Raw genomic sequence first — 20,063 nt, forward strand, 5'->3', positions numbered from 1 at the left:
AGGAGACAGAGCGGTATGACGGCTACGTGGTCCCATGGTGTTTATACTTGCGTACTATTGTTTGTACAGATGAATGTGGTACCTTCAGGCGTTTGGAAATTGCTCCCAAGGATGAATCAGACTTGTGGAGGTCTACAATTTTCTTTCTGAAGTCTTGGCTGATTTCTTTTGATTTTCCCATGATTCAAGCAAAGAGGCACTGAGTTTGAAGGTAGGCCTTGAAATACATTAAATTATGTCAATTAGCCTATCAGAAGCTTCTAAAGCCATGACATCATTCTCTGGAATTTTCCAAGCTGTTTAAAGGTACAGTCAACTTAGTGTATGTAAACTTCTTACCCACTGGAATTGTGATACAGTGAATTATAAGTGAAATAATCTGTCTGTAAACAATTAATGGAAAAATTACTTGTGCCATGCACAAAGTAGATGTCCTAACCGACTTGCCAAAACTAGTTTGTTAACAAGAAATGTGTGGAGTCGTTGAAAAACGAGTTTTAATGACTCCAACCTAAGTGTATGTAAACTTACGACTTCAACTGTATATAGGCTTGGCATCACCTCCTACTGGACAATGTGCTATCAATGTGTGTGAGAATAATTGTAGAGTGATCTCCACTTAAAAACGAAATAGGTTTACTGTTGCTACCAAAGTCATTCCAAAGGGTAGGTTTAAAAGAGCAAATTACATCTGACCACACCCTATCAGTCATACAGTATATCATCAATGATTTTATTTTAGACTACAGTATATAACATTTGCAAAGTCATCAACAGCTATTGTTTCAATTCATCCTGAAAAGCTGAAATGTCTTGAGGCAATAAGTATTCAACCCCTTTGTTATGGCAAACCTAAATAAGTTCAGGAGTAAAAATGGGCTTAACATGTCACATAAGTTGCATGGACTCACTCTGTGTATAATAATACTGTTTAACATGAATTTTGAATGACTACCTCAGCGCTGTATCCCACGCATACAATAATCTGTATGGTCCCTCAGTCGAGCAGTGTATTTCAAACACAAATTACCCCGCAAAGACCCGGGAGGTTTTCCAATGCCTCGCAAAGATCAGCACCTTTTGGTAGATGGGTAAAAAAAGCAGACATTGAATATTCCTTTGAGCATGGTGAAGTTATTAATTAAACTTTGGATGTTGTATCAATACACACAGTCACTACAAAGATACAGGCGTCCTTCCTAACTCAGTTGCTGGGGAGGAAGGAAATCATCAGGGATTCCACCATGAGACCAATGGTCACTTTAAAACAGTTACGGAGTTTAATGGCTGTGATAGGAGAAAACTGATGATGGAACAACAACATTGTTATTACTCCACAATACTAACCTAATTGACAGAGTGACGAGAAGGAAGCCAGTACAGAATAAAAATATTCTAAAACAATGCATGCTGTTTGCAAAAAGGCAATAAAGAAATACTGCATAGGTGGCAGGGTCTACAGACAATCATGGGTTACATAGGGCAACCCAGCCACGTCGCGGACACTGACGTCTTGCTCCCAGACAAGCTAAACACCTTCTGTGGGCTCTCATTCTCCGTGGCCGACGTGAGTATGATGTTTACGCGTGTTAAACCTCGCAAGGCTGCAGGCCCAGACGGAATCTCTAGCCATGTTCTCAGAGCATGCGCAGACCAGCTGGCTGGAGTGTTTACAGACATACTCTACCTATCCCAGTCTGCTGTCCCCACTTGCTTCAAGATGTCCACCATTGTTCCTGTAGCCAAGAAAGCAAAGGTAACTGAACTAAATTACCATTGCCCTGTAGCACTCACTTCTGTCATCATGAAGTGCTTTGAAAGGCTAGCTAAGGATCATATCACCTCCACCGTACCTGACACCCTTGACCCATTTCAATTTGCTTACCGCCCCAATAGATCCAAAGACGATGCAATCGCCATCGCATTGCACACTGCTCTCTCCCATCTGGACAATAGGAATACCTATGTAAGAATGCTGTTCATTGACTATAGCTCAGCCTTAAACACCATAGTACCCTCCAAGCTAATCATTAAGCTTGGGGCCCTGGGTCTGAACCCTGCCCTGTGCAACTGGGTCCTGGACTTCCAGAGGGGCCACCCCCAGGTGGTGAAGGTAGGAAACAACACCTCCACCACACGGATCCGCAACCCAGGGGCCCCACAAGGGTGGTGCTCAGCACCCCTGTACTCCCTGTTCACCCACGCACGCCTCCAACTCAATCATCAAGTTTCAGACGGAACAGTAGTAGGCCTGACGAGACAGCAACAATGACGAGACAGCATACAGGGAGGAGGCGAGGGCCCTGGCGGAGCGGTGCCAGGGAAATAACCTCTCACTCAAAGTCAACAAAACAAAGGAGCTGATAGTGAACTTGAGGAGACAGCAGAGGGAGCAAGCCCTTATCGACATCGACGGGACTGCTTTGGAAAAGGTGAAAAGCTTCAAGTTCCTCTGCGTACATATCACTGATAATCTGAAATTGTCCACAACACAGACAGTGTGGTGAAGAAGGCGCAACAGATGCACAATTAAGAGCATCCTGTCGGGCTGTAGCAATGCCTGGTACGGCAACTACACCTTCCGCAGAGCTCTCCAGAGGGTAATGCGGTCTGCCCAACTCATCAACGGGGGCACACTGTCTGCCCTCCAGGACACCTACAGCACCCAATGTCACAGGAAGGCCAAAAAGATCATCAAGGACATCAACCACCAGAGCCACGGCCTGTTCACCCCATTATCATCCAGAAGGCGAGGTCAGTACAGGTGCATCAAAGCAGGGACCGAGAGGCTGAAAAACAGCTTCTATCTCAAGGCCATCAGACTGTTAAATAGCCATCACTAGCCGGCTACCACCCGGTTACTCATCCTTGCACCATAGAGTCTGCTGACCTATGTACATAGACATGGAATCACTGGTCACTTTAATAATGGAACACTAGACACTTTAATAATGTTTACATACTGTTTTATACATTTCATATGTACATACTGTATTCTACTGTATTTTAGTCAAGGCCATGCCGACATCGCTCGTCCTAATATTTATACAGTGTATTTCTTAATTCCATTATTTTACTTTTAGATTTGTGTGTATTGTTGGGAATTGTTAGATACTACTGAACTGTTGGAGCTAGGAACACAAGCATTTCGCTACAACCACAATAACATCTGCTAAATATGTGTACTGTATGTGACCAATAGAATTTGACTTGATTTAATCTCATTGATCAACGTCTCAACCAAATATTACCCAATTATCCAGGTTGAAATTATGTGGTGTGCCCAGTCGGATACTATTAGTTCTCTTGATTGCTATCCTTTTCTCCTCTCCTTACATGTATGGCCACTGAGCTCACACGAGTGGATACAGAGAGATAATGTGGTGGAAAAGCCACCGAGCTCATAGGAGTTGATACAGAGAGGCAATGTGGCGGAAAAGCCACTGAGCTTGACCCTCAGCATCAAAGCCAGGGTCAGTTCCATTTCCGGTTAATGCAATTGAATATGTAATTTGTCCATGGGTGTAAAATTACAAATCTAATTGAGCCCTGTTGAACCCAATCCCAATCTAATCCGAATTAGCATACTGGTTGGTAATTTCAGTAATGGGTTGAGAAAGGGGGTAAGGAAAGGGAACTAAGTGTTCCAAGAGGGCAATCTCTGTTTTCAATCATAAGGTATTGCATTGTATTATATTGTTCCAAACCATCTTATTTTTTCTCTCTCTCTATTATAGTGACTCTCTTCTCGACCATAACAATCAATCAGATACGATACAGATACACCATGTGAATTGAAGAAGAGCAAACAACATATCCGGATCATAAAACAGTTTTGGGATGACAAACTGGCTTTCACTGGGCACACTATGTCATTTCAACATGGATAATTGGGTAATATTTGGTTGAGACGTTTATCAATGAGATTACAACCTAGACTCACCCACTCAAAAAGACAGCCAAAGTTAGTTGAATTTCCAGTGTGTATCACTATGCTTTCAACCATCTAAATGCACAACCAAATTCCAGATATTTTGTTTATTTGTACAACAGATGAGAATGTTATCACTGTGCTTCATCTAATAGAAGAACCAAATGACCTAGATTGCAGTTGAGATTACATTAAAAGTGCATGGTTCAAATGACCAAGGCTGTTCAAGATTCTGCACAGATTATTACAGCAATTGTGAAGATCCACAGGCCTGTGACGATCTTTGTATGCTATCCTTATCATACACGCTTTATATGATTACATAAAAAGAAATGTATTGTTACAGTAACCACTGAGTTAGTCCTCAAAAGAATAGTACTAAATCAAATTAAAATCAAACTTTCAATTCCTTTTAAAATAAAGTTAGATTTGATTTAGTTCTACTCCTTAACTTGGATTTTTGGTTGAGGTGGAGATGTGAATCTAATGATTAATTTGTTGACAAACTGGAATTAAAGCCAGGCTAATTATTGGCACAGATGGAATTTTCTAAGCAGAAGATACAAATCCTTCAAATGTTTATATTTGGTTGCGTTGACAACAACACACAATTCAACATCACTAAATATTATCACATTTTAAATGTAATCCAGAGCTTGAAACCTTAGACCTATTGTATTGTCTATTTTTAGTTGAATTCTGGGTTGAATTGAAGTGATTTCTGTTGATGACTTTACAAATGCTAGAGGACTAAATAGCATAATTGATTTATGAGTGATAAAGTACGGTCACATTTCATTTACTCTGTTAAACCTACCCTTTGGAATGGCTTTGAAAGCAACAGTGATTCTATATTTTTTTTTTAAGTGGAGATTTCTCAACATTCATTCTCACGATAGTACATTGGTAATAGTCAGTAACAAATATCATAGCTAAGCAAGGTTGGGCTTGGTTAAAACCTTGGATGGGAGACCAAAGGGTAGATGTTGATAGATCTAGTAGGAGGTGCTGCCAAGCCTATAGTTTATTTTCTGAATGAGATATAATTTTGAAAATCTGGTTTAAAGCTACAAATTCAACAAATGTTGTAAAAGTTTTGTCTATGTTGACATTTGATTACCATAATGACATAATCCTGTGGTTTAAATTTCATTCTCGGAACAACAGTTTACAGTGATTACTTTTTTCAAATCCAATGTACAGTATTTTCCACTTAGATTCCACATCACAATATTTTGACAAATTACGATGAAACAATGTTGATTCAACCAGTTTGTGCCCAGTTGGGTGATATGAAACACTTAGTATCCCACTCCAGTTGAAGATTTAGCACCAGAGGTGTCTGCATCTCAAAACCCTTCTGTTTATTTGTGGAGGATCTAGGTTCACCAGAGTTATGTACGTGTCCCTCTCTCCACATCTATTCCTCCCTTTCCATTTACATTGCAAAGTGCTGTTTGAAATACGGTGAGATCACATATGTGCACGGCTTCTTTCTCCGGCGCTCCAACAAGCACTCTCATATATCTAGCGCCGTCCCGGAACATTCCGTGTGATTTGTTTCCATTATCCACGTCAATTTGCAAAACGAAGCCGCCTCGCTCAAGATGCAAACTAAGTGACTCGTTTAGAGTGAAGTGATTGGACCAGGGTGGGGGTGACAAGTGTTCCCTAACTGTTGAAGAGAATTGAGGAAACATGCATGGCTGTTCAATGGAAAAAATGCTAATTGAATGATTCTCATCTTGGGTTGATGGAAAATAAGGTACTTTTTTTGTTGTTTTACAATGTGCATCCTGCCTAACCTACGTAATGGTATATATATATATTAGAAGGCTGAGTGAAATACTGCTTGATTAGTTGTGCTTATCTTAGCCAGGCTTAGAACACATTTTGCACCTATTCAGCAACGCTGCTTGAGATCTGGTCAAAGCAGACCAGACCACCCCTCTGCATGTGGTATTATGATTAATCAAGCAGCTAATTTCCACTGGCACAGGCACTATGCTAAATAACTGTGTGTTCCAGGGTGTCTCTGAAAGTGTCTAACAGCAAGGCTGTTCTTGTGTAAAGCTGTTCTTTTTCCTATTTTGTGACTTGAGTCTCATGTACTGTGTGCCTCTTCAAAGAACCCAGTTATCTGCGTAAGACAAGTACTCTACAACCCTGCTATCCCCAGTCAGATCAGTGTTTTTGTGTTTGTGTTTGTGTGTATGTGCATGTGCGTGTGTGAGTACCTTGTTGACTCCGTCAGCCATGGCCTGCAGAGTGAGCTCTCGGGGTCCGTCTACAGTCTTGCCGTCATCGGTGGGCCCCCAACTGGCACTGTAGATGTCAATGACCTGGGGCATGTGGCTGATGGACGATGCCTCGATGATGTCCGTCATGAAGGGTTGGTCTAGCATGCGGATACCTGGGGGAGGAGGAGAACAGTAGGCAGGTCGGGAGAGACAGAGAGTGTAAGGTACACACTATTACAATTCTAAGCCACTTTTGACTGAATATCCTCAGCTAGCACATTTGGTTCTTGTTTTTGGTTTCAAACTGGTTGTGGGAACAAACCATACGTTTCCTGACTGGTAAATCTGAATGTTTTTTTAAACGTTCTGAGAATGTTTCTTTTTAGTTTGCAGGGAGGTTCTGAGAATGTTTATTATGGTTCCTTGAAAGTCTTCCTGGGAGGTTTTATTAACACTCTGAGAATGGAAATTATAGGTTATCAACATTGAAATGAAATGTAACCATGTTTGACCTTTTAGGAAACGTAATGAAATATATATATATATTTTAAATCCAAAAATGTGCTGAAAATGCACCAAAGCCAAGCAACTATCCTGCACCATTCCCACAAAGTTGTTGGAAGGTTGTATGCAATATAACCATATGACAACCACACTCTCATCAAGCTCTAAGTAACATATGGTTCTCAGAAAGTTATGTGCTAGCTGGGAATCTTGTTTATGGCTTGACTATAATAATTATAATAACTAACATAGCTAACATAAATAGCATTCCTCTCTGTTTGAGCCAGGTGTTTGAGTAGGATAAGTTAGCTAGCTGCATTAGCTAGCTAAGTAAGTGAAAGTGAAAAAAAATACAACAAACTAAAGCTCTCTCTCTGTCTCTGTCTCTCTCTCTGCGGCTTCTCCTACATTTTTTTAAATAAATACATTTGTTCAAAAATGACCAAGTATTGTCTTTCCCTCTCCTTTCTCTTTGAGTCAACTACTCCCACATTGTATGCACTGCAGTGCTAGCTAGCTGTAGCTTATGCTTTCAGTACTAGTTTAATTATCTGATCCTTTGATTGAGTGGACAACATGTCAGTTCTGATAGGTTGGCGGACGTCCTCCGGAAGTCGTCATGGTTCTCTCCCCCTATGGAAGGGGGAGAGAACCAGGAGCCTCCTAGGTGTTGTATTGCAGATCTTCATTGCAAAACAGTGTGTTTTAATTACTTATTTGGTGACGTGAATATATTTAGTATAGTTTTATCTATTTCTATTTTTATGAAATTCACTGAGTAATTCCTCCTCTGAGGAGCCTTCACTGTACAAAACATATTCAGCCACACTTGATGAATCTATTTGGAGGAAAAGTGATGTTAACATAATGAAATCTCCAAAACAATACATTTTAACATCAAAGCCTTCATAAGGGTGCTTTCCTTTCTCCTTTCAACCTTTATGGAAATGTAGGGATTCAAGGTTAAATTAACAACATAATGATGAAGTTGTCTCTCCACTGGAAATTGTAATTCCACACAAAGCAAAGTGTTGCCAGTTTGTAGATACACTAGACGACAAACTGAACTGATGCCAGGTTTCTGGACAATAGAGGACAAATCAAATCATGAAAAGTTATTTTATTGTACTCTATAGAGCCAAATCATAGGGTGAACTCAATAAGCAGAGGAAGCATGGAATTGTCTCTATCGATGTTGTAGTCATTTTGATTCCGCCTGCAGACATTTATTCCCATTGTTAGAGCAGTAAGTCCAGTATCTTGTCAGTATATACACTGATTGTACAAAACATTAAGGACACCTGCTCTTTCCATGACATAGACTGACCAGGTGAATCCAGGTGAAAGCTATGATCCCTTATTGATGTCACTTGTTAAATCCACTTCAATCAGTATAGATGAAAATTGAGACATTGATTGTGTATGTGTGCCATTCAGAAGGTGGTATGGTAGTAGGTGCAAGGCTTGACACAACTGTGGGAAGTTAACAGGGGCCAGCATCCCTGTGCAACGCTTTCGACACCTTGTAGAGTCCATGCCCCGACGAATTGAGGCTGTTCTGAGGGCAAAAGGGGAAGGTGCAACTCAATATTAGGAAGGTGTTCCTAATGTTTGGTATCCTCAGTGTAGATAATCTTTGATCACTGTCACCAGCTATCACTACCTACAAGGGCAGAAAAAATGGCTATGTAGCCAACTTGATTCTTCTTACATCTAATACTAAAGTTAAAAAGCATTGGATAGGTGTGAACGGGAGAAAGTTTCCTTCCACCCTATGTTTTGCACCGGTCTCGGTTATTATGACTGCCACTTTTATACGTTTTCAAAAATGACTGTGATCACTAGTACTTTTACATCCAAGCCAGCTGTTACTTACCACAGTATTAGAGTAGTCTACATACCTGCCACCTTAGAGTTGTAGGCCACTCCCACTCCACAGATGTTGTTGTTGGCTGCTGCAGACACCTCACCAGCACACCTTGTTCCATGACTACACACAGAAACACACAGATAGATTGGGATACGGGCTAAGGTTGGAAAATATATTGGGAATCGATGTATTAGGTCAATGTAACAGGTCTTTAACCACCTGTTGTAGACTTTGTGACTTCTCTGTGAACCTATTATGTCTATCAGGAATAGGATTACCGGTTGGAAGACGGGCCATGGCATTTTGGGGCACAAATCAATAAGAATTAGAATGAGGAATCAGTCCATTGCGCCACCTGGATAACATTAGCTTCAACAATTCCTACCACATTCATTCGAAAGAAGATTAAGAAATTGGTAGAATCTCAGATTTGCATTAAAATCCGATGGTTGGTTGAGGAGATGGCATTTTAAAAGGTCATACGAAGACAAACTTGCGTTGTGTGTGTGTGTGCACATGCCTATGTGTCTGTGTGTGTGTGTTTGTGTGTGGGGGGGCTTCCCACAGGGTAGCTGCAGTGAGCCCTCTCGGCTTTCCCAGCATGCTTTGCCACAGAAAGTCTGCTATTTATAAACAAACAGCTAATTAGCCACTGAGTCCTGCACTGCACTAATTCAGCAGCGGCGACGCTTCACCACACACACACACACACACATATATGTGTGGCGAAGAGAGGAGAGCAGTGAGGTTGGATGGTGTTCTCTATGTTTAATCGTCTAGCCTTTGATGTGCCCTCGGCAGCAGTGGGTCATGAAGTCTGAGTTGGTGATAGGAGAAAGATACAGCGCTATCGGACATAAGGTCGCCCCTGTGAGCACTGCAGACAGGAGAGAGTGGACAAATGCCAATCTAGCCACCGTATCTCACCGTATCTCTGTGTAGAAGATCTCACAGAGTGCATTGTCTAGGTAGATTTGCATCACTGGAATGTAAAGCAAGGTTGCCTACTCATCCAAATAAAGAGTACATTTAAACTGTGTCTAAATACTCTACAGATGACAAGCTATCAAACTAAGTTAATCCATCATTTATCAGCCAATCTTCACTTCCACTCATACAGATATGCAGGAATAAATTGCAACACACAATATCTTCTAACCCACAGTACCTACCTCCCATGATATATCTACTTAATAACTAGTCTGGGTGGAATATGTTGTGGACTACAGTAATGCAGCAGCTATGAGTGCCCAAAGATATTAATGACTAGAGCTACGTGGCGAGATTCTTTTATATATATTTTTTTATTTCACCTTTATTTATCAAGGTAGGCCAGTTGAGAACAAGTTCTCATTATCAACTGCGACCTGGCCAAGGTAAAGCAAAGCAGTGCGACAAAAACAACAACACAGAGTTACACATGGAATAAACAAACGTACAGTCAATAACACAATAGAAAAATTTGTATTCAGTGTGTGCAAATGAAGTAAGGAGGTAAGGCAATAAATAGACCATAGTGGCGAAGTAATTACAATTTATTACAATTTATACTGGAGTGATAGATGTGCAGATGAGGATGTGCAAGTACAAAAACTGGTGTGCAAAAGAGCAGAAAAACAACGGATGAGGTGGGTAGTTGGTTGGATGGGCTATTTACAGATGGGCTGTGTACAGCTGCAGCAATCGGTAAGCTGCTCTGACAGCTGACACTTAAAGTTAGTGAGGGAGATACAAGTCTCCAACTTCAGTGATTTTTCCAATTCGTTCCAGTCATTGGCAGCAGAGAACTGGAAGGAAAGGCGGCCAAAGTAGGTGTTGGCTTTGGGGATGACGAGTGGAATATACCTGCTGGAGCGCGTGCTATGGGTGGGTGTTGCTATGGTGACCAGTGAGCTGAGATAAGGCGGAGCTATACCTAGCAAAGACTTATAGATGACCTGGAGCCAGTGGGTTTGGCGACGAATATGTAGCGAGGACCAGCCAACGAGAGCATACAGGTCGCTGTGGTGGGTAGTATATGGGGCTTTGGTGACAAAACGGATGGTACTGTGATAGACTGCATCCAATTTGCTGAGTAGAGTGTTGGAGGCTAATTTGTAAATGACATCGCCGAAGTCAAGGATAGGTAGGATAGTCAGTTTTACGAGTGTAAGTTTGGCAGCATGAGTGAAGGAGGCTTTGTTGTGAAATAGGAAGCCGATTCTAGATTTAATTTTGGATTGGAGATGCTTAATGTGAGTCTGGAAGGAGAGTTTACAGCCTAACTAGACACATAGAATATGTGGACAACTACAAATACCTAAGTCAGAACTGTCCACAGTAGTGATGCTAGTCGGGCGGGCGGGTGCAGGCAGCGATCGGTTGAAGAGCATGGATTTCATTTTACTAGCATTTAAGTGCAGTTGGAGGCCACAGTAGGAGTGTTGTATGGCGCTGAAGCTCGTTTGGAGGTTTGTTAACACAGTGTCCAAAGAAGGGCCAGATGTATACAGAATGGTGTCGTCTGTGTAGAGGTGGATCAAAGAATCACCCCGCAGCAAGAGCGACATCATTGATTTATTCAGAGAAAAGAGTCAACCTGAGAATTGAACCCTGTGACCCCCATAGAGACTTCCAGAGGTCCGGACAACAGGCCCTCCGATTTGACACACTGAACTTTATCTGAGAAGTAGTTAGTGAACTAGGCGAGGCAGTCATTGGAGAAACCAAGGCTGTTGAGAGTCTGCCGATAAGAATATGGTGATTGACAGAGTCGAAAGCATTGGCCAGGTCGATGAAGTCTGCTGCACAGTACTTTCTTTTATCGATGCCGGTTATGATATTGTTTAGGACCTTGAGTGTGGCTGAGATGCACCCGTGACCAGCTTGGAAACCAGATTGCATAGCGAAGAAGGTACGGTGGAATTCGAAATGGTCGGTGGTCTGTTTCTTCACTTGGCTTTCAAAGACTTTAGAAAGGCAGGGCAGGATGGATATAAGTCTGTAACAGTTTGGGTCTAGAGTGTCTCCCCCTTTGAAGAGGGGGATGACCACGGCCACTTTCCAATCTTTAGGAATCTCAGACAATTCGAAAAAGAGGTTGAACAGACTAGTAATAGGGGTTGCAACAATGGCGGCGGATAATTTTAGGAAGAGAGGGTCCAGATTGTCTAGCCCAGCTGATTTGTAGGTATCCAGATTTTGCAGCTCTTTCAGAACATCAGATGTCTGGATTTGGGTGAAGGAGAAGCTGGGGGGGCTTCGGCCAGTTGTTGCGGGGTTGCAGAGCTGTTGGCCGGGGTTGGGGTAGCCAGGTAGAAAGCATGGCCAGCCGTAGAGAAATGCTTATTGAAATTCTCGATTATCATGGATTTATCAGTGGTGACAGTGTTTCCTAGTCTCAGTGCAGTGGGCAGCTGGGAGGAGGCACCTTTATTCTCCATGGACTTTACAGTGTCCCAAAACCTTTTGGAATTTGTGCTGCAGAATGCAAATTTCTGTTTGAAAACGCTAGCCTTGCTTTCCTAACTGACTGTGTGTATTGGTTCCTGACTTCCCTGAAAAGTTGCATATCGCGGAGACTATTCGATGCTAGTGCAGTACGCCACAGGGTGTTTTTGTGCTGTTTAAGGGCAGCACAAAATCAATACAGACAAGGGGACTTGCTATACCATGGCCAAGCCAAGGAGAACAGTTTATCAGACACTAAGCTCTGCCTCACTCCTCTGCCTCACTCCTCTGCAAACAAACATTCATGCATGCCCACACACACACACACACACACACACACACACACACACACACACACACACACACACACACACACACACACACACACACACACACACACACACACACACACACACACACACACACACACACACATAATTGAATACAATGACAGGTAGCGTACACACGCCCACAAAAGTATACACATTCACACACATATAATTGAATACACTAACAGGTAGCACACACACACACACACAAACACAGTAATAAAACTATAACTGTGTGATGAATTCTTATGGGGCAGATTACTTTAGAGGGGCGAGCGGCTGGCCAGCTGGTTTTTACCTGTTAAACCAGTCGTCAGTGTAGCGGGGGTATGGGTACGGGTCATTGCTGCTGAAGTCATAGCTGGCCTCTGCGTTCTGAAAATACCGAACACAAACAGTTTAATCAGACATGACACAACAGGAAGAAGAGAGAGTGAGAGAAACAAGAAGGTAACGGTAACACAAAACTACAGAGCATCCAATAGAGGTGCAGTGACCTTCTCAAATCTAGTCTTGGCTTGTCCAGACCCAACCTAGACTGCTGTGATGTGCCACTTTACTAACGACTCAACTGATGTTCTTGTTGTTGCTGCCTCTGTATATTGGGTGTGGTTCACTGTGTTGTGACGTTTCAGATTCTTCTATTCATTTTCCTCTCAGTTACGCAACATATGTGACTAAAACCCTTTTCTGGACAACACTGAGTCCAATTGTTCTTAACCTGGCAGAATAATTAAAGGTTGATTGCTTCGAGAATTTTAATGTAGAATGTCCTCATGCAAAAACATGCTATAATGAAGACCTTTCAGTCTGATGGAAGAGATTAATACGAAGAAAATATCCAAAACGCACACTCGCACAAACACACACACACACACAGTACTAATATGATGGTAATGCATGGTCACAGCAGGGAACAGCGGCTGAGACACTGACACACCAATTATTCCCGCCATTTAATTCCACGTGGCCAAAAGTAATAGGAGCGGAATTAACAGCGGAAAAGCAGGAGAAAACAGATGCATTAGAAGCACATCTGTCGGAGAGTCATCAATCCATGCTGCATAATCAGCAAATGGCCTGCCCTGCAGCCACACTCACTCACATAGGCACGCACACACAAACAAATCTACAGATCCACCAACCATTACAGGAATCGCTATCCATTATTTATTGTCTCTCTCTCTTTACACCCCCTCCCTCTTTTCTATACCACTTGCTTCCCTCTGAGATTGCCATTTCAGAAGCCATCTTGAAAGGATGTCTCTCTCAAACTTTGTTGCCTGAAAGCCACTCTGTTTTTCATTTTCATTTTCCTCTTCCTATTTTTCCACTCTTCTCACCCCAAAACAATGAACTAGTCACCTTCAAGTCTCTTCCCACTGGGCAAAAACTGGTTGAATCAATGCTGTTTTCACATCATTTCAACAACAAAAAATATAAGCTGATCAAAATCAAATAGACAAATGTGTCACGTGCCCCAAATACAACTGGTGTCGACTTTACCATGAAATGCTTATGAGCCCTTCCCAACAAATAGTAAAATAGTAACACAGGGAGTACCAGTACCAGATCAATGTGTGGGGGTACGAGGTATTTGAGGTAGATATGTACATAAAGTCATGGTAAAGTGACTAGGCATCAGGATAGATAATAATAAGAGTAAGAAGAAAGAACAGAGTAGCAGCAGCATATGATGAGTGTACAATTGTGTGGAGATGTGTGTGGGTTGTGTCGGTATTTGTGTGTGTTATGTGTGTGCGTATGTGCGTATGTACAGTATGTAGTATATGTGAATGTGTGTGGGTTTTGTGTCAGTGTAGTGTGTGTGTGTGTACAGTATATACAGTACTGTATAGTCTTGTGAGTGTGCATAGAGTCAGTGCAAGATATTGTCAATGCAGATAGTCCGTGTAACCATTTAATTAACTATTTAGCAGTCTTATGGCTTGGGGTAGAAGCTGTTTCGGAGCCTGTTCGTCCGAGATCTGATGCTTTGGCGGACGGTAGCAGATTTAACTGTCTAGGCTTGGGTGGCTGAAGTCTTCGGCAATTCTTCGGGCCTTCCTCTGACACCGCCTGATAGAGGTCCTGGATGGCAGGGAGCTCGGCCCCAGTGATGTCCTGGGTAACGCTTTGCGGTCGAGGGCAGTGCATTTGCCATACCAATCAGTGATGCAGCCAGTCAAGATTCTCATGATGGTGCAGTTGTAGAACCTTCTGAGGATCCGAGGGCCAAAAGGTGCTGCTCTTTACAACTGTGCGGGTGTGTGAGGACCATGTTAAGTCCGTAGTGATGTGGACGCCAAGGAACTTGAAGCTCTTAACCCGTTCCACTGCAGCCCCATCGATGTGGATGGGGGCGTTCTCTCCTCTTTTTCCTGTAGTCCACGATCAGCTCCTTGGTCTTACAGACGATGAGGGAGAGGTTGTTGTCATGGCACCACATTGCCAAGTCTCTGACCACCACCCTGTAGGCAAGGGGTTCCCAAACTTTTTTAGTCCACGACCCCATTTTGATATCTGAAAATTCTAGCGACCCCAACCATGTGAAAACCATTATGTAATTAACAACCAATGTTTACTTTTTTAATGTGGGGCTATGACAGTCAATTGCAAATGTGTCTGACATAATGTCTCTGTCGCGTTCAAAACAACTGGAAACTGGGAACTCCGAAATCTCTGACTTCCGACTTCAGTGCGTTCAAGACAACTGGAACTTGGAAAAAAACGAACTCCGACTGGGAAAAATCGTTTTGAACAGTCATCCAACTCCAAGTCGGGAACTCAGGCCTCTTTCTAAAGCTCAGACTTTCTGACCTGAAGATCACTGATGTCATGATTTACCTAGTATTTTTTTGAGTTTCCAGTTGTCTTGAAAGCATCATTATCTCACCACCACTAATGAGATGGGTGTGCTTGATGCATGTCACGTCAGAGCTTCTCAAAGTCAGGGGCCGTGATCAACAGTGTGCATCTCATCTCTGCTGTCACATCCAGCCTGGGTTGATGTTTGGTTTTAATGCAGACAAGAGCAGTGCTGATTCCAGCTTCACACAGATATGAACTGGTGAAGGATACAATACGTTTTAATGTTCTGAGGGAGATGGCAGGGTATTATTCCCTTTGAGTCAGGAACCAAAACAGCTCGAAAGGCCCCACTTGACTCGACAGATCGAAAGGCCCCACCGCACCCCTGAAGGTGGCCTACCCTCACCACCTGGGGCCCGCCCGTGAGGAAGTCCAGGATCCAGTTGCAGATAGAGGTGTTCAGTCCCAGGGTCCTGAGCTTGGTAATGAGCTTGGAGGGGACTATGGTGTTGAACGCTGAGCTGTAGTCTATGAACAGCATTCTCACATAGTTATTTCCCCTCTTGTCCAGGTGGGAGAGGGCAGTGTGAAGTGCAATTGCGATGGTGTCATCTGTGGATCTGTGGGGGCGGTATGTAATAAGAAGTGCTTTAAAAGGCACCATGTTTCTTGACCAGCCTTTTAAAGCACTTCTTATTACAGATGTGTGTGCTACAGGGCTATAGTAATTTAGGCAGGTTACCTTACCTTGGAGTTCTTGGGAACAGGGACAATGTTGGTCAGCTTGAAACATGTTGGGATTACAGACTAGGACAAGGAGAGATTGATGATGTTAAAGACACCGTGCTTCTACACCTGCATTGCTTGCTGTTTGGGGTTTTAGGCTGGGTTTCTGTACAGCACTTTGAGATATCAGCTGATGTAAGAAGGGCTATATAAATACATTTGATTTGATGATGTTGAATCAACATGGAAAACTGAGTCATCAATGTTAGGGAATTTCATATTTTTTTCATCCAACTTTTAACCTAAATCCAATGACATGGTGACAGATTTTGTTGATTTCCCATTGAATTCACATTAGGTGACAACTCAACCAAATCAAAACTAAATGTTGAAATGATGTTTGTGCCCAGTGGGTTGTCACTGTGTTTCCCCTGTTTTTATGTTAGACAGTCTCTCTCTCTCTCTAACTCTCCACTCCTGTCTCTCTCATCTTCCTCTCTCCTTCAGCTCAGTCACATTCAAAATCACCTGTCGTTCTAATCACCATTTCCCTTCATTTCTCTACTTGTAGCTTGTCTGTCTGAATGGCATTTATGACTCGTGGAGTTTTTACAGAGCAGTGTGCCCGGTCACCAGAGACACGAGGGAGATGGCGGTGAAAGTGTGGTGGTGATCATTAGAAGTATAGAGCTGAACCCATCAGATAATTTACCGGGTGGACTGGCCAGATCAGACCTTAGCAAGATACCAGCTGACATTTCCCAGCGAGGATATAGGGATGACTCAGTGAGGGACAAAGAGATACCAAAACACTGCACCCTGCTGCTCTGCTGTATCAGCAGAGTGGAGCAGGTAACTAGGTGGTAACAAGGTGAAGAGAATGACTTCCAGCACCGTGGCTGTAGTGTGAGTAAGATTGTCTGGAGGGGTTGATACCTCTGTATCAGTGGAGGCTGGTGGGAGGCGCTATAGGAGGAAGGTCTCATTGTAATAGCTGGAATGGAATAAATGGAAACGTTTGGTTTTCATATGTTTGACGTGTTTGATACCGTTCCATTTATTCCATCCCGGCCATTACAATGAGCCTGTCCTCCTATAGCTTCCTTCCATCAGCCTCCTCTGCTCTGTATACAGAGAGGGTTGAGGCTGAAGGTTGGTGTTAGGACAAAAAGTTACTGATGTTAAATCAAATCAAACTTTGTCACATGCGCTGAATTCAACAAGTGTAGACCTTACCGTGAAATGCTTACTTACAAGCCCTTAACCAACAATGCAGTTCAAGAAGAGTTAAGAAAATATTTACCAAGTAGACTAAAGTAAAAAATAATAACAAAAAGTAACACAATAACAATAACAATAATGAGGCAATATACAAGGAGCACCGGTACAGAAGTGACTATGCATAGATAATAAACCGCGAGTAGCAGCAGTGTACAAAAGGGAGGGGTGGGGGGGTCAATGTAAATTGTCCGGTGGCGATTTTAATAATTGTTCAGCAGTCTTATGGCTTGGGGGTAGAAGCTGTTGAGGAGCCTTTTGGTCCTAGACTTAGTGCTCCGGTACCAATTGCCGTGCTGTAGCAGAGAAAACAGTCTATAACTTGTGTGACTGGAGTCTCTGTCAAGTTTATGGGCTTTCCTCTGACACCGCCTATTATGTAGGTCCTGGATGGCAGGAAGCTTGGCCTCAGTGATGTACAGGGCCATTCACACTACCCTCTGTAGCGCCTTACAGTCAGATGCCGAGCAGTTGCCATACCAGGCGGTGATGCAACCGGTCATTATGCCCTCGATGGTGCAGCTGTAGAACCTTTTGAGGATCTGGGGACCCATGCCAAATCTTTTCCATGCCAAATCTTTTCTCCTTAGGGGGAAAAGGTTTTGTTGTGCCCTCTTCATGACTGTCTTGGTATGTTTGGATCATGATAGTTTGTTGGTGATGTGGACACCATGGAACTTGAAACTCTCGACCTGCAGCCCAGTCAATGTAAATGGGGGCCTGTTCGGCCCGCCTTATCCTGTAGTCCACAATCAGCTCCTTTGTCTTGCTCACATTGAGGGAGAGGTTGTTGTCCTGGCACCACACTGCCAGTTCTCTGACCTCCTCCCTATGGGCCGTCTCATCATTGTCGGTGATCAGGCCTACCACTGTTGTGTCGTCAGCAAACTTAATGATGGTGTTGGAGTCGTGTTTGGCCACGCAGTCATGGGTGAACAGGGAGTACAGGAGGGGACTAAGTACACACCCCTGAGGGGTCCCAGTGTTAAGGATCAGCGTGGCAGACGTGTTGTTGCCTACTCTTACCATTTGGGGGCGGCCCGCCAGGAAGTCCAGGATCCAGTTGCAAAGGGAGGTGTTTAGTCCCAGAGTCCTTAGCTTAGTGATGAGCTTCGTGGGCACTATGGTGTTGAACGCTGAGATGTAGTCAATGAACATCATTCTCACATAGGTATTCCTTTTGAGTATACGTCATCTACAAAATGTACCGATCATTCAACATAATACAAATACTTGGTGGGTGTATTCAAACCACTCACAAAAAGTCCCTACTTAGGACAGGCAGAACTTAATGTGCTCGTGCCGGCTTCCGCTGGATTTCTTAAAACGCTACATACGGGAGATTACGTGTGTTAAAACTTGATAGCAACCAAAACTTGACTGCAACCACCCACAATAATAAACAAGGAGATCAGTTGATCTCTCGCTGTTACCATGTCAAGTGATTATGATACTAGACAGCTGCGTCTAGGTTCTCTACTCCTGCCCAAAATGAAATATCAACCTATCAGGAGTATTTTAAACTGTAAAAAAAGTATACTTATTCGAGTATAAGAATATAGAAGGAGTAGGCCTATATTTCGTTCAAATGTTTCACCTTAAATGACCAAATAATATGTGTGCTGTTTGAAATAACTTTATTAGACAACATTTTCTTTGAATAAAATAGATGATATAGACCTAACTCATGACTGACTTGATTTAATACCCATTTCAAATATGGACAGTCCGGGATATTTTTCCCCGAGCTTGATAAGTAATGACCATACTATTCAACAACAACTTTATTTTTAAAGACAAGATATAATGAATGGATTACATGAATAGGAAAAAAGAAATTATAATAAGAATAGGCAACACCAAAAAGTTGTGCAACTGAGATCAGCTGTGTGGGTGATTTTTCCACGTACTGGTGGTTTAATGAGAGATTACCTTGTGTTAGTACACTGGCCAATGTTCGTCGCAATAGGCCCCTTATATTATATAAGGTCAAAGCCCTGCTTAGATTTTCAATCCCCTGCTGTATTGAATATTACCACATCCTCAAATTAACGATGCACTAGAAATGCTCTCATGCCTCTCTCAGAGTACCACTTATGATATTCTCATTATGAACAAAGGAAGGTTGTTTGATATATTGGCCCAAAGCTTTTGAATATCGAGTGTCCTTATATACCAGTTTGGAAACACATACTGTGAAATTTGTTGTAGATTAATTTACATCAATAGCCTACTAAATTGATATTCTAAGTGTGAATAAAAAGAGTTCTCCCTGGTTCCTTATTAAACTCAGACGTCATGGATATCTTTACCACGCCATCTTCGTCATGAAGTACTTTCCAATAAAAGAGACTCAGAATCCCTTAACAACCTAATAAAATACAGGCACACGCACACTAAAACACACACTGTACGAGATGAACCCTTGTGATTATGTGACATCACCGGGCGTTGGCATGGTAATTTCCCTTGGAGGAAAGAAAGTAATCCTTGAACAATATAAAGACACAACATCCAATAATAACGCAGTAACAACATCCCAATGCAACATCCCAGTGCAGATAGGGGCACTGACAAACCTCCAGCTTGCTAGAGACTTCCCAAAGACCAGATAGGAGCAAAAATTACATTGTCAAAAGTCCTTCAGATGATAACATTGATAACTGCTTTAAGTTAGTTACATTATCAAGAGTAGGATGTCTGTCTGAACGATGCATAAGAGACGCTAAACAAAACTGTCCCGGCTTTACCTGACATCTGCTACCCTTTGATAATGGCATCATATTATAATGATGACTACGGCACCGTAGAAGAGTCCATACACACACACACACACACACGCATGTACACACACTTGTACATACAGTGCATTCGTAAAGTATTCAGACCACGTTACTTTTTCCACATTATGTTACGTTGCAGCCTTAATTCTAAATCGGCTTAAA

The 20,063-nt window shown here is 42.5% G+C and overlaps 1 protein-coding gene across 1 annotated transcript in view; it reads right to left on the bottom strand.

Moving 5' to 3' along the window:
- The window catches only part of pcsk2 (proprotein convertase subtilisin/kexin type 2), a 74,324-nt gene that overhangs the window by 29,477 nt on the left and 24,784 nt on the right, over positions 1-20,063 (bottom strand). Inside the window, exons 6-8 of the mRNA XM_029752739.1 lie at positions 12,602-12,678; positions 8,577-8,665; positions 6,169-6,344 (exon numbers count right to left, since the gene is read on the bottom strand). Of these exons, the coding sequence (XP_029608599.1) occupies positions 6,169-6,344; positions 8,577-8,665; positions 12,602-12,678 (342 nt within the window). The remainder of the gene's footprint in view (positions 1-6,168; positions 6,345-8,576; positions 8,666-12,601; positions 12,679-20,063) is intronic.

This window comes from Salmo trutta, chromosome 5, assembly GCF_901001165.1.
Source record: "Salmo trutta chromosome 5, fSalTru1.1, whole genome shotgun sequence".
Taxonomy (NCBI): Eukaryota; Metazoa; Chordata; class Actinopteri; order Salmoniformes; family Salmonidae; genus Salmo; species Salmo trutta.